Source organism: Wyeomyia smithii, chromosome 2 (genome assembly GCF_029784165.1).
Source record: "Wyeomyia smithii strain HCP4-BCI-WySm-NY-G18 chromosome 2, ASM2978416v1, whole genome shotgun sequence".
Taxonomy (NCBI): Eukaryota; Metazoa; Arthropoda; class Insecta; order Diptera; family Culicidae; genus Wyeomyia; species Wyeomyia smithii.
In genome coordinates this window covers 124,450,406-124,466,744 of record NC_073695.1, presented here as the reverse complement: position 1 = coordinate 124,466,744, position 16,339 = coordinate 124,450,406, and the positions used below count along the sequence as shown (strand labels likewise).

Below are 16,339 nucleotides of genomic sequence, written 5' to 3'. Positions count from 1 at the left end.
TCTTGCCGTAGCACATTTTTCGGGTGTCCAATTAGAAAAGTTTTCGACTAACCTGATTCAGCACGACATCTGTAGTCATTAATCAAAATAATACTAAGTACTAAATTTCCAGCTTCCATCTTCAAGTATATAAATATTCAGAAATATCATTAAAACTTGAATTGTGATTTTCGCATTGACTTTTCATTTTAAAATTAGCCACAAACTTTTTGAATGGTATCAAAATTAAATTAAGACATGAGACTTTAAAGTTGTTTGTTAATATCCTATCCTATAATTTGTATTATATTGATTAAAATATGTGATACTACAGCTTTGTGAAGTCCACATTCTTGCAACGACAGATATATTTCATGTGAAAATTACATTTTCACGCTCTGTGAAAACATTAATTCCGCCAAAATGCTACAACGTCATTTTGACGTATAATCCTGGTATATTAAAGCTGCTAATTTTTATAGTTTTTCGTTGTAGTTTTACTATTTACAGTATATCAGTATGCAGCAAAGCATAAACTTAAAACCCGTAGTTTTTTTTAACTCTTATATTTATTTAGGCCCAACCGCATAACGGGGCCGGATGCCTTCTGAAGTAAAATAGGTCAGTTTGAGTAGAGTCTGTATTCCGATTGCTCCTCCTCAAAAAGGCATAAAAACCCTCTCATCTTTTCTCTTTTAAAAATACAATTTAAAAATACATGTCCTCCAAACCTACGACTAACAATAGCAATAACGTTCTTTAAAACCCGTAGTTGTTTTCAATCATCATGATAACGTTCGTTTCATAAAAACGATTGTATGTAATCAGCTGCTATGCAATTATATTAGCAAATTCCTCTCGTCTCTTTATGTATCGCTAGAGTACCAAGCACACAACATAGGAAATCATTAGAGGCAACAAAAACAGAGAAAATTCAATTAACTCTTCAAATTTTATCGTGCAGGGTTCTTGGAATTTACGTTCCGCGAGAACCCACTTTCCCTGAGACCGATCACCTATACCGAGTATTTTCATCTGCCCCGACAACTGGCTCTGGAAAACTGGCAGGAAAAATGGGATAAAGACGATCTTGGGCGATGGATGCATTCGATTTCGCCCAAAGTGTCTACAAAAGCTTGGTTCAAAGGGTTAGATTTAACTCGAGATTTCATTCGAGTAATTTCGCGCCTAATGTCCAATCACTATGTTGCAAACGCACACCTCTATCGAATAAACTTAGTCGATAGTAATCTGTGCGAATGTGGAGGGTACGAAGATATTGACCACATAGTCTTCGTATGCCCTAAGTACCACAGAGCAAGGGCCAAGCTTATGGATTCTCTTCGGAAACAGAAAGTGACGTTTACAATGCAAATACGGGATGTGCTTGCTAGCCGCAACCCCGCGCTTGTAATACCCATTTACGACTTTTTAAGAGATATCAAGTATCGAATTTGATTATCTCTATGCTTTTTCTCCTAATTTCTCCCAACACAACAATCTTAAAAAGTTTCACGCTAATTCCGTTTTTTTTCTTCTTTCTTTCGTTCATCTTTTTTATAGAAACATGAATCATCGCTTCTTTTTGAGAGACATGATCCACCGAACTTAGATATAAGTTTTGATTTCAAAGAGATAAGGAACCATCACCCTCAACGAATAGTAGTAAGGATTAGTATTTAGTTATAAAGAGAAAAACTTTGATGTTAATGTAGTCGTAAGCTTAAATGACATGTATTTTTAAATTGTATTTTTAAAAGAGAAAAGATGAGAGGGTTTTTATGCCTGTTTGAGGAGGAGCAGTCGGGATACAGGCTCTACTCAAGCTGGCTTTTCCCTACTCCAAAAGATATTCGGCCCCGTTATGCTTCGCGGTTGGGCCTAAATAAATATTAGAGTTTAAAAAAAAAAACCCACTCTCCCATATACAAAATTTCACACACACTAAGTTAGGACTCCTAACGTCTTCGGCAATGGTTTTCTGCGCCAGGTTTTCTACAGCAGTTTTATGCAAAAACCTAAGACGTTTGATTCCCTGACAGGGTTGCCACATTTATATCTGTATTTTTCTTCAAAAATATCTGTACATCTGTATATCGGGCCAAAAAATCTGTATTAAAAATCTGTATCGAGCAAACTAAGAAACAAACAGGTTTTTAAATTCTTTTATATAATTTATTCTCCTTCGTCTGCAATGTTAGCTGTTAGCTTTTAAAATTGAGATCATTAGCTCAGGGGTTATGCAATTTCTGACTTTAGACTTGTTATTGAACGTATGTGTTCTAACCAAGTCGAAGAATGTGGATTTATTTGGAAAAATCAAACAAATGATCTGTAACGAAAACATAAATTTACCATCCCGTCTAAGGGTGTACAACATATCAGACCAAGTTAAGTCATTTGTTTCAATGAATCTTCCGATCAAAAAGTTTGTTTTAAACGTGCGATATTCGTTATTCAGCCCTTGTCGGTCAGTTGCTGATACAAATTTGGGGAATTTACCAATTTCACGAACGATTTAAGATTACTTATTACTGCCGTTTTTACAACTGGATCGGTGAAATCGCACCACTTTGCAATTTGTTTCGCGAACTTTGCATAGAAATCCCGACAGATATTTCTAAACGTTAGTTTTCGCGCTGCGTCCAAGTCTCATTCCACTTCTTCTGCATAGATACCAACATAATCCTGATGTTTTTTTACAAAACTTTGACAATCGTGTAATCGAATTCTAACCATGAAATTGATTTCAGTTCGTCGGTATTAGAGATGCACCGAATATTCGGTCGCCGAATATTCGGGCCGAATATCAGCAAAAATTGGATTTTATTGAATATTCGGCTCGCCGAATGGTAAGTTTATTATTCGGCCGAATATGCCGAATAAGCCGAATAGTGGCCAATGATTATCAGAAAATAATATAAAAGTATAGTGCAAAGTTTTTTGAACGGGGGTAAACGAAAACTGAAGATGTAGCTTGGGCTTAGAAAGGAATATATCTCATTAAAACGAAACACGAACCGCAATCTCCACACAATATTTCATGTCTTGTCTGGATGATGTATATTTTTTCTGAGCCAAAGTCACATCCTCAGTTCTCGTTCATTTCTCGCATTTTATTTTAAAATGTAGTTGTAACACAAACTTTTAAATTGTGTTAATCATAATCCTCAAAAACATTATTTTTAAACGACAACTCAAATAAGAACAATAGTAGGTGCGCCACGGATTAGCGTGTCTTATTTCATAGACGCAAAATTAATTATTTCTTGTGCAATAGCTCGGACAATTTTCAATCGTTTTCGTACATGAACAATTGGAAAGCGAAAGAAACAATTTAAACTTCAAATAATACCCATTTGGTTATTTTGTTATCATACGATCAACGTTGTGTTCAGCCGAATATACGGCCGAATATTCGCCTCACCGAATAATGGAAAAAAGGTTATTCGGCCGAAGGCCGAATAGTGCTATTCGGTGCATCTCTAGTCGGTATAACAAAAAAATCTGTAAAATCTGTATTTTTGACAATAATCTGTAATTCTGCAATACAGATTCTGTATTGCTTTTTTAGTTCAAAAATCTGTATATGTGGCATCCCTGTTCCCTGTATCGTTTGAATTTGAATATGGTTCGACTAATTTGAAAGGAATTGAAAGAAAATGAAAATACTGATTTTCGATATTACCGTACGAGTTCGACTCGCAAGAAAACGAGAATAAGCCTGACAGCAGGTGGTATTGAAACTATGTATATTATATTTATATCTATGCTTTCCATCCCAAAAATCTGTATCTATCTGATATGTATGGTAAACATAAAAGTGCATCTTGCTAAAACCTAACATGCAATTGAACACTACAATGAAAATCAATTGCTGATTTTTACAAAACCGAAATACTATCTATAATTTATAGATAGATGACTCTCACTTTAAACAACAACATTAAAATTTTTGTTGACAAAGTCGTTGAATTGTATATTCGTTTATGAAAATCTATATTTAAATGAAATCTCAGGAATTTTTAAAAGGCTAAATGTAATTTTTTTTATTTTCAAAAGAGAATTAAATTTTTGGGGCAATTTCGAAACTATGCACATTTTAAACAGAATTTTCGCTGTTATCTCGCTGTTGTAAATCAAAATGATATTTAACATGTATAATAACACTGGTAGACACAGGTTTGGCCCAAGAGCTCTAACTGGAAAAAATGTAATATTAGAGATTTTTAACAATTCCTGTGAGTTTTGGTGCCCCTAGCAAAGATAACTTTTTCAGATACTTGAATGAGTTTTCCCGTGAGCCAAGGTAGAAGCGACGAGATCGACGAGCACTTACTGTGCGAGAAGGAATTGTAGAGAATGGAAGTTACCACCGAAGGTCGGTACACGGCACCGGAGGAACTTGCAACCCAGCGCACCGAGCTTCAAACACATTTTTTGCTTAGTCAGAAGGTAGACAGTGCTAGGGCGACGGAATGTGTCGCGTAGACATTATTTGTAACTCATGCACCTGTAGCACCATTAATTGAATTTAATAAAATCAGTTTCATTTGAGCTCCGTACCGAAGTGGTTTAGTTTTTTAAAAACGTTGACAGCCAACTCGGAACGTAACTGGCGCCCGAAGTCGGGACCTTAAATCGGTAACAGTATAAGTGCGCGAGCGCGAAGCGGCTCTAAGTGTTTTATCTACCAAATCCGGACCTAGCTCCGTCGTGAATCAACTTCGTGATTTGTGGTTTGGATAGACGAGGAGACCCACCGAAAGGACCCAGCACCCGGAACTAATAGGATTTTTCAGGACCAAGGCGTTGTCCCGCTATACTTATGTGGTATATCCTGGCCATAATATTGTAAGTAACCAACGTTATTTTTAAGAAATGCAACAAAAAAATTAACAACAAAGTGAAGAATAAGGAAATCGGGTAGTTTTCATTGTAATTTGTCTCTCAGTAAAAATATTAGAACGGAAGAATTAATAGATTTATTCACATCCTTAAATATGGCTAACCCGACACCCGAGCCATCTCCCACACCGGTTCCCGTTAGGAGATTCGAAATTGACGCGAATATGAGCTTTTTTGAACGAGGTAGAATCCCAACGATAGTAACGGATCTTCCCGACTACACCGGTAATTCTCGTAACTTGTCACAATGGATCCTCGACGTGGAGGACATTCTAGAACTCTTCGCTGACGGAAGAGAAAGTTTTCAATATCATTTGATTATCAAAACTATTAGACGTAAGATCAAAGGAGAGGCGAGTGATGTTCTTATAACTAATAATACACCAGTTCAATGGGATGCAATAAAAGACACCCTTCGGCTTTACTACGCCGATAAACGAGATTTAATGACACTCGACGGTCAGCTTAAGGATATGGCGAAAGGAAAATATGAATCGATTGAAACGTATTACAGCAGAGTAACGGAGATGATCACGTTAATTAGCTCTGCTGTGAATATGGACGACGAGTGGCGCGGCCACGAAAGCGCGATAATTAAGTTATATAATAAGATCGCGCTGGACACGTTTGTGAGAGGCCTGGGCGAACCGCTCTCAATGTTTTGCAAAAATTACAAACCCAAAAATCTTGCGCAAGCGTATCATTACTCCCTAGATTATCAAAACGTAAATGCTCGAAATGCACCATTCAATGTCAAGCGTATCAACCTTTACCAGCACCACGAAGTAACTTGCCCACTCGGAATCAACCACCAATGCCACCCCCAAGACAATTTGCTAAACCTAATCCCGTGAATAGACCAGCTCAACCAATGATTCCGCAAAGACATTTTAATAATAACAATAATTTCCGACCAACACCAACCGTTTTTAATTATCGTACACCAAACATGTTCGCTCCCACCAGAACTTTTTACCCACAACAACCCCGACCCGAGCCAATGGAAGTAGACAATTCTATAAGAACACGACAAATAAACTACGGCAACCGACCGACATTTGAAACGACACGACCAGCATCCGACTCAATGCAGGCACATAATTCAGCACCCAAAAGATTTACAAATGTAGTAAACGCTGATGAAGAAACCGAATATCTTGAAAATGGGCCAACGAGGGTTACGAAAACGAAGAGCAATTCGATGTTCTCGAACCGCCGCAGGAAGAAACAGAGACTAATACACAATTTGATACTGACGAGACTGACGAAACTAATTTTTTAGAAGAAAGCAATTGGGCGAGCAAATTGTCCAAATAGAATTGAAGACCAAATGCTTACCGTATATTGAAGTGCCGACAACGAAAGGCATTCTTAAAATGCTTGTCGACTGCGGTGCCATAAATGTCATCTCGAATAAATGGGCGAAAACCTCCGGTTCAAAAATTATAGTCACACCCAAGCAAAATATTGAAGGAGTTACAGGAACTGAAACAGTTAACAAAAAAAATTCATCAAACATCTTCCACCCGTTAATGCAGAAAGTGTTCGACTTCGCAGTTTTCGATTTTCATACCTTTTTCGATGGTATCATCGGTACAGAAATGATTTTCGGGAAAAGATTCAACTTTATTACAGGTGAACAAATATTGCAGATAAAAAGTGACTCTGGATTCATAAAAAGTATACCTCTGAAATTTTACTATCCCACGGCGACAAAGAGAAAAACAGTGTTGAATACAGAAACTATAACAGGAAAAATCAGAACAGCCCATTTGACTAAAACCGAACGAGAAGGCTTAATCCCGATCATAGAAAATTTTGCTCAAGTGTTTCACTGCCCCGACCAAAATTTAACCTGCACTACCAACGTCGAATGCGAAATCAGAACAATAGACGCCATACCAGTATATCAGAAATCATATCCATATCCCATGGCATACAAATCGGAAGTCGAGAAACAAATAAAAAAATTACTCAGAGATGAAATAATTAGACCCTCCAGATAAGCCTGCAACTCTCCCGTCTGGATTGTTCCGAAGAAAGATGATGCTTCAGGCGAAAAAAAATTTAGGCTCGTAATCGACTATCGCAAACTTAATGACAAAACAATGTCAGACAAGTATCCGATGCCGGAAATTACGAACAGCTAGGCGGAAACAAATACTTTACTACCTTGGACCTTGCATCTGGCTTTCATCAGATCAAGACGAAGGATGTAGATATAGAAAAGACGGCTTTTTTAGTGAACTATGGCAAATACGAATTTTTACGTATGCCATTCGGCCTGAAAAATGCGCCCGCTATTTTCCACCGCGCGATCGACGACGTGTTAAGAGAAAACGATGCTTTGTGTATATTGATGACGTGATAGTCATTGGAAAAACGCTAGAAGAACATCCCGAAAATTTGAAAATAATTTTGAAAACCTTACAGGAAGCCAATCTCAAAGTTCAACTCGACAAGTCAGAATTTCTCCATAAATCAGTCGAATATTTGGGTTACGTAATTACAGACGAAGGAATCAAACCGAATACAAAAAAAATCGAAAGCATTCAAAAATACCCCGAAATTTGAAACAACTCCGCGGATTCCTGGGTATGATAGGATACTATAGGAGATTTATTAAAGATTTCGCCAAAATAGCGAAACCCTTAACAAAACTCTTGAGAGGGGAGGGAGACAAGAGCGTCAAAGTAATCAAATTCGACCAAGAAGCAAAAGACTGCTTTGAGAACATGATAAACATACTTACAAGCAGCGACATTTTAACCTACCTAGATTTTTCAAAACCTTTTCTTTTGACGACTGACGCATCAGATTATGCTCTCGGTGCCGTTCTAAGTCAAGGAGAACCAGGAAGAGATAGACCAATTCATTTTAGCTTCAGAACTCTCAATAAGACCGAAGAAGCGTACAGCGCTACTGAGAAGGAATTATTGGCGATAGTATGGGCATTAAAGACGTTTGGGAATTATCTCTACGGTCAAAAAGTTAAAATTTATTCAGATCACCAACCACTCACATACAATTTATCGTCCAAAACAACCAAGCGTAAATTAGTGAACTGGAGAAATTTTATCGAAAAACATGATTACGAAATCATATACAAACCTGGCAAAAATAATGTTGTAGCTGATGCCCTCAGTCGTATCCAAATCCATTCTTTAACGCCGACTCAACATTCCGGCGAAGACGATGACACAAATTACATTATTTCAACAGAAGCTCCGCTTAACGCTTTTCGATCACAAATCATAATAGAACAAACTGATGCTAATCCTGAAACTATTATTACCAATCCATTCACAGGTTACCGCAGAGTGCTGAGTCTGTAATACCTCGAAATATGATCGTCAACCGCTAGTTATTCCTTTGCAAGAAACCCCGATTCCAAACCACCCATATGAAATACTTCATTTAGATATTTTCCAGATCGAATCCAATTATTTCCTTTCCAGCATCGATAAGTTCAGTAAGTATGGACGAATGATTCCTATCAGATCGAGACACGCTGTTCACATTGGAAAAGCTATATGGGAAACTGTCACTAACTTCATCGTTCCTCGTTCCATAGTCATGGACAACGAACGAGCTTTTCAATCACCCGATATCCGGGGAAAACTTTTAAATTTAAATGTCTAAATTTACCTCACACCCAACAGTAAATCCGAAGTGAACGGACCGGTGGAACGGTTTCATTCGACTATCATCGAGCTATACAGAATTCAGAAAAATTTAACTCCGTCACTACCACCCCGTAACATAATTCATATAGTCGTCGAAAAATACAATAACTCCATCCATTCATCTACCTTGAAAAAACACCCAAAGAAATCCTTTTTGGCATCCAGAGAAACCTCAACGCACAGACTGACCCTGACGCACTAGAACAGATTTGACAAAAGACATACGACGAAGTCATTGTTAGACTCAAAGAAAGACAAGCGAAACAGCTAGAAAATGTTAATAGAACTAGACAGCCGCCACTAACATTAGAAACAGATCAACCAGTTTACGTCAAAGATAAGATTATAAAACCAAAACATAAAAAACCTTTCAAAAAGATGCACGTTCAAACCAATAAAGAAGTAACCTTTCAGAACGAAGCCGGAGCAAAATTGCACAAAACAAATGTAAAAAATATAAATCTACGTCTAATTCCAGGATCCGATCGGGATCAGGTACATTGATCATACGGAATGTTAATCAGGACCACGTAGCAGTAGTTCACCTAGAAAATTGCAAAATTATAGAAGGATATGGGAAAATTATACACGAAATCAATGTCACAAAGATCAGTCAGACCGTACAAGATGTCAAGACTAAAATACTTCTACGCCAAGATGACGACGAAATCACAACAACACTCAGACAAAAAAATCCTCGAAGTAGAGACAAACCTACAACAAATCCAACCTTCACGCAGACGAACCAAACGATGGGACGCACTAGGACGAGCCTGGAAATGGGTGTCCGGCTCCCCAGACGCCGACGATTTGAAAATAATTAACTATGACATTGGTAAATTCACCCAAAATAATAACAAGCAGATTTTCATAAACACAGAACTGTATCAGGATATCAATAACATAACAGAAGCAATCAATCAGCTTATCACGGCAGATAATAGAACAGGATTCGCGATAGATAAATGATACGAAATCTTGAATGTCATATTACACTTGCAAACTTTAAACGATGAGATATCTAACATCCAAAATTCGATATTAATGGCTAAACTCCAATTGACAAATAGTAGAATGCTCAGTCTAGACGAATTAGAATTCATAGGTCAGATTTTTATCAAGCAAGGGATAGATACAGCATTTTTAGATGAAGCACTCGGGTTCGCAACCACCACCATCGGAACCAATGGAGACATCATCTTGTACATTATCAACATCCCTCATCTTGGCAACGAAACGTACCAGCACCTGGAAATCGAGTCAATAGTTGCTAATTCGAAACGAATCAGATTGGACGGTAATGAATATCTCTACGGCAATGGTAAGCTTTTTCTTAAACACAACCATTGCAAACAGTTAAGCAACTGGAGTTTGTGCAACCTATCAGATCTTAAAGATGTCACTGAAGACGATTGCAGATTCAACATTATCACTGGACGAAATAGTGAGTGCAGCTACGAACAAATACTACACCACGAAATCGTAACGGAAATGCGTCAAATGGCTTTTAAATGAAGTAAACGGCACGCTACGGAATACTTGTGGAGTATCCGACCGAAAACTACAGGGATCATTTCTGATCACTTATCAAAATTGTTCAGTTGCGATTCAGAACTTCTCGTTCTGGAATCATGTGATTAAAATCGTACAACAGCCTCTATATCTGCCTTCTCTTGGATTGGAGGTAACTCAACACCAAATTGAATATTCTACCGATATCAACACGCTACGCAAATTACACCTTAGAAATCTGGAACATCTAGAAAACCTGCAATTAACATCGAAAACGCATCATTGGACCCTAATTGGAGGGTTATCTTCGTCATTCACCATAATAGCGTTTTTTATCATCTACATTTTATTCAAGACAAATTTTAATACCACAGCAGTCATCATAAACGAATCCAAAGCTAACCAACCAGTAGAGGCCGGAAATACCAAACCAATTCGAATCTATCAACCGCCATCGTTAGGAATCGGACCATTGACCCAGGTGGCTCAACACTAGGAGGGGAGTAATTACCACCGAAGGTCGGTACACGGCACCGGAGGAACTTGCAACCCAGCGCACCGAGCTTCAAACACATTTTTTGCTTAGTCAGAAGGTAGACAGTGCTAGGGCGACGGAATGTGTCGCGTAGACATTATTTGTAACTCATGCACCTGTATCACCATTAATTGAATTTAATAAAATCAGTTTCATTTGAGCTCCGTACCGAAGTGGTTTAGTTTTTTAAAAACGTTGACAGCCAACTCGGAACGTAACTTGGATGCTGCCAAAAACTAGTTTTTGGCTATGAAACAATACCAAGTTTTAGTTTACAAAAACATGAGTTGATTTTTTTCTTATTTCTATGTCTAGAGAAGCTTAAAATCAAAACGAAACTTTTGGTAAAAAGTCCAGGATAAATAAAAAATTAATTTTTACTGAAAGTAAAATTTTTAATCAAATGTTTAATTTTGACATTTTTAAAAATATTATAATTACATAAATGATTTTGAACGATAGAATCAGTTTAAATAAAAGGGTCGTAGAAGTTTTGATAAAAATGACAATGAAGTAGATAAATTTTTACTTAAATGTTGAGTTTCAGATTTTTTTTCAATTTCAACTATTTTGAGAATAATCAAATTTCAATTATGCAATTTGATTCTAGCAATTTAAAATCATAAAGCTCTTGGAAACTAACTCTCTGAATGCAACTATTTTCAAAATATCCTAATATTCCCTTAAATTTTTGTTTTGTTTGAAAATACACTGCTTCGTGACTTATTTGTGGATCTCCAGCAACAAACACAGATTTATTGAAATATGCAATCAATAGAACACAATCCATTCTTTGCAGATGACTTGATCGGAGAGGAATACAATGTTTGGTACAATTTTCAAGTTTTCTTGTTCGAAACAAATTTTTGAGTGTATTATTTGTTGTAACTTGTTACTAGACACTTTTCTGTACAACCAAAGTGTTCGAAACAACAGTGTTTTGAAGAGTGTACAAAATACACACTCCCTCTTAGAAAATTACTTCTGAGTCTAAAATAACTTTTTCATCTGATTTGTTTTTATGGAGCAAATTGTTCAGGACATTAACCGGGTTAAAATCACGACATCATTGACACTGACAGCCCTAATAAACTAGTATTGCACCCCGAGACTTACTAATGTCTATATCTATCTATATCTATGACTATATAATTATTTTTTCCCACTTATGGCCTCCATGGAGCAAGCTACTAGTTAACTACTAGCTGAACATTCCCGGCGAGGTCGGAATCAAAGTTTTCAAAATTAAAAATCATTTAATTATGAAGTCACATTTCGTATCTTATACTTCACTTTAAATATAACATCAATGAATGCGCAGAAATCGGATGTAGCCATAACGGAAACAAAAATAGCGACTGGAGTTGTTTATTAGTCTCTGAGAACCATTCCGATTCCATAGATAACCAAATATGGATTGTCTCTTTAGGGTTGGATGACCCCACAAATCCTAGTTTCGAAAATACCTCTGTTGGTATTCGGGCCAGCGTTGCCACTAAATTTTGAATAAAATCTGGCAAAACGAAAACAAAAAGTCTGGCAAAAATCTGTCACTCATTTTTGGATAAAATTCCTGGCAAAATTGAAAGTGATGACCTTTTTTTTTGCTCTCGCCGGGTGTAGGTAGGTAAAGGCCAGGCACGACCCATCTCGCAGTAATGACCTTTATGCGAGACGCTGCGGATGAAATCTGGCAAATATCTGGCTTATTTACAAATATCTGGCTCATTTACAAATATCTGGCAGATTCTGAGGTTTATCTGTTTGTCTGGTGCGCAAACAGAAATCTGGCAAAATCAAGATTTATCTGGTATACTGGCAACGTTGATTCGGGCCATTCTACAGTCGTTTTCAGCGACATCTCTTCTTAAGTCACTCTTGATGCGTCGTGAAAAGAAACCGACGTAAAAAGAATTGAGAATGACGATTTACGCTTAGTTCTTCTCTGCATTTAAATATTCCCAAAGATCTAGTTTAGCGGAAAGTAGAAACAAATCTGAATTCTTTCAAATATGATGCTACTGTTCACAAAACGTCGAAACCATTAGAAATGTTGAGTTTTTATGGTTGACTCACATTAAACCAAAACATGGGTTTTCCGCAAGGAAATATTTTCAGATGTTCAAAGAACATGCTCGAGTAAAAGTAAAGGTATGGTCTTGCATATCAGATGTTCTAGGTCAAGGTTCTCCAAATCATCCAAATGAAACAGCTTCATGTGCTTTTTTGTAAGGGAATAGAATTACGTTGTCCAGCAGTGTGAACTGTTTTAATAAATGTGCTTAAGATCCCTTGACACATATTTTAGACGTTCTAGGCTCAACAAATCGTTCTAGAGATTATGTCAAATGATCAACTGGGTCAAACACGTACAATGTCTTCAGCAACGGAATTCGTCTACATAGCATACGGTGGATATGCAAAATGCACCATTATTTTCTGGACTTGAAAACATCACTTCGTGTGCATATTTCAATAAAATAAGAAGAATAATTCCACAATTTCTATTTATCAGATTTCATTATTTGTATGATTTTTCCACGTTTGCTTTATTTGTCAGATTCCCTCAAATGTCTGTACTAAATCTTTTCAACGAGCCTAAAAAAAGCCATACTTAATCGCTTTGAATTTTGAGTTGAAAGGGAATTGAGATAAAAAGTCATGATTTTGTTGGTATTACGCATTTTTGTCAATTTCAAACAGAAAACCATTACTTTTCCACATGCGTTTCCTGAACATTAATGAACATTATTTTAATGTAGAAAAAAATACATGCCTACTCTTCAGATTTTGAGTTAAATGCCAATTGAGCCAAAAAGTCACAATTTTGTATGTTTTACTTAGTTTTGTGTATGGTATCACAATTTTTAGTAATAAACCATTAATCCACCTAGCAGTCGGACCCAGCTTTTCTCATTTAAACCTATTATTTGTAAAAATAGATTCACATGAACGCTTCAATCTAATAAAGGTATATTCACTCTTTGGGTTCTAAAATATTGATGTTGTAATTGAAGTATAAAATATGAAATTTGACTTAATGTTAGTGCTTAAAAATGACGAAATAAAAGAAATGACATTCAATTTCGAACAATTTAATCACGAGCGATACTGAGAATTTTCAAATAGTACGATACCACATTTAAATAATGTTGAGGCCACATATATTGATCAAAGCAGGTATAGTTTTAAATAGTCTTTGAATTTCTTTTCTTTCGATGACTTTTGAGCCACATATCAAATTGTTATGAAGTTTGGTATTTGAAAGTTTGAGAGGTGACTCGTTCGTATGACACTAGTTATGTTCAAACAAGTCGAGGCAATAGATTTTCGTCGTTTTAATAATTTAATACATAAAGGTTGCTTAAGTTCGATTATAATCAAATGAAATGGGAACATATAGGGCAGCCAAATTTTGAAACCACGTATTCAATCAAAATTCATCAGTTAACCCTTAACTAGCCGGTACATCTGATATGAATATTGTTCAAATCGGTTGTGTAGTTTCTGAGATAATGCAGTTTAGTGATTTTCACATTTCGGTACATTACAGACGAAGTTACAGTCCAATTACAGTAAAATCCAAAAGGGTGTTATGAGGTTGCTAGACCTTTCATTTGACACTAATTTTGTGGAAATCGGGTCAGCCATCTCTGAGAAAAGTAGTCTTTGGAATATGTTCCTTAATTAGCTGGATTTTAAACTTTTAAACACAACAGGCATAGTAAGAGTCCGATTGCAAAACAAATCAATAGGGTCTTATGGGGCAACTAGACCTTCCATTTGACACTGATTTAATAAAAATCGGTTCAGCCATCTCTGAGAAACATGAGTGAGATTAACTAGTCTTCAGAACACGTTTCTTTCCATAACTTTTGAACCACAAGTTCAATCTTTATAAAACTCAAAAGTTAAGGGTATTTTAGGTGCCCGTTCATTTGAAACCAATCAACCAAAAATCTGATTACAATAAAATTGAATAGGGTCTTATGGGACAACAAGACATTTCATTTGCAATTAATTTCATGGAAATCGTGTAAAAAACCATGATTTGTTTTTTCATTTGAATTGGTTTAAAATGATGGTGGTTACTGCACACCTCAAAAACGGAGGGAACAATATTAACAAAATCAACTGCGTTACGGAATTCCATTTTCACAGATTTTTGAGGTTGGTAAGAGAACAGCAAAGTTCTATGTTTTTATACTGATACCCTAAAACGTACCTGTAGTTCTGCTTCAGAAACATCTATTTCTCCGCGGTAGACGAATTCTATGATAAACTGTAAATCCGAAAAACATATGTCTGCAGGTAAAATAATCGTTGGATGTTTACAGGGGTTATCAAGCAATATTTTTTGAAAATAAGCCGAGCATGCCGAAAGCACCACCTTAAATCAGAGAAATTTACTTAATTTTATTATTATTCATTCAAAACAGATATACCTTATGCGCTTTCAATGAATTGTATTCGCATGCCAGTGTGACATCCACAAAAGATTGCGTTTCCAAAAGTTCATGAAACACGGACGTCATGTTTGACTGATAATTATTCCATCTTAAACTAAAATACTGGTGCGACGAACGGGCACCCTTTGCGTAGGGTGGTGTCGCTGGGTACGATTGAGGTGCTGTAGTAGCTGCTTTGGCATCCATATTTTTGGTATAGGTTTTGGATATTTTATAATATTCGGTCGACACTTGGACTATGGCGTTTCGGCTTCTGTAAAGATAATAAAATAGTTGTCATGTTGATTGATGAATTTTCACTATTATTTTATTAAATTTCTCTAAACAAACAGTCACTTTCCGAACAGTAAAGAGATTGAATATTCGGTAAACATGAATATTCAGTATGGGAAAAATGATGAAATATCCTTTTATATACAGTACTGAACAGCCACAATGGTTGTAGAGAGTCTATTGTATTTAAGTTCGATCCAATTTTAGTTACAAATCTTGCATTCAAGATCCGTTCCCAGCCCATAGTGATCTTTGTTTATTTTCGCGTTCACGATCTGCTCTCTTTCGGCTAGGATTCGCCAGGGGGAAAAGGCTGACCAGATTTTCTCGGAATAAAAACGGGACATAGGGTAAATGACCCAATAGTGGAGGAGCTAAGCACGAGTTATGCATGTTTAGCCATGTTTTGGCTAAGAAAAACGAATCTAGCTGGTCCGTTTCATTATTTTCTGTTGAAATGAGTTCTACTCGATAATTTTGCACCTTAAAATTGACTTTAAACCCGCTTTGAGGGTTTAAATTAACTAAAATAAGTTACACGCTTTTGTTCCAATAGTTGCGGTAGAGTTCCTATAGTTGTGAATGGGTGTTCCTTTAGTTGCGGTATATAAAACATTCGTGTTTGCTTGGTTAAAAGAAGGTATTTGCCTCGCTTGAAGTGGTTTTTGATTGTTTTACTATTTATCATATTGTTTCAATAGGTTGATAAGTCGGTTTGCAAGTAAATACAAAAATGCACGAAGTTAACTAAGAGACGGATTTTGCATTTATCAAGATGGCTTGACAAAATATTTTTTTTAAATTCTTTTATCACCAATATTTAGTGGTTAATTTGTGAGTTCGAAATCCAATTTGTGGTAATTTGTGGTAAAGTGGTTTCCGAGAAATTTTCAAAAAACTGAGTCAAGTCATCTTGAAACATGATTTTGCTGCAAATGAATCGGACAACGATGATGTATACATCAATCGAAAGCTTT

The 16,339-nt window shown here is 36.4% G+C and overlaps 1 protein-coding gene across 4 annotated transcripts in view; it reads right to left on the bottom strand.

Moving 5' to 3' along the window:
• The window catches only part of LOC129725763 (sex determination protein fruitless), a 167,610-nt gene that overhangs the window by 142,204 nt on the left and 9,067 nt on the right, over window positions 1-16,339 (bottom strand). For all 4 annotated transcript variants that reach the window (XM_055681931.1, XM_055681934.1, XM_055681932.1 and 1 more), the window contains exons 2-3: window positions 15,066-15,342; window positions 14,846-15,010 (exon numbers count right to left, since the gene is read on the bottom strand). In XM_055681931.1, the coding sequence (XP_055537906.1) occupies window positions 14,846-15,010; window positions 15,066-15,342 (442 nt within the window). The remainder of the gene's footprint in view (window positions 1-14,845; window positions 15,011-15,065; window positions 15,343-16,339) is intronic.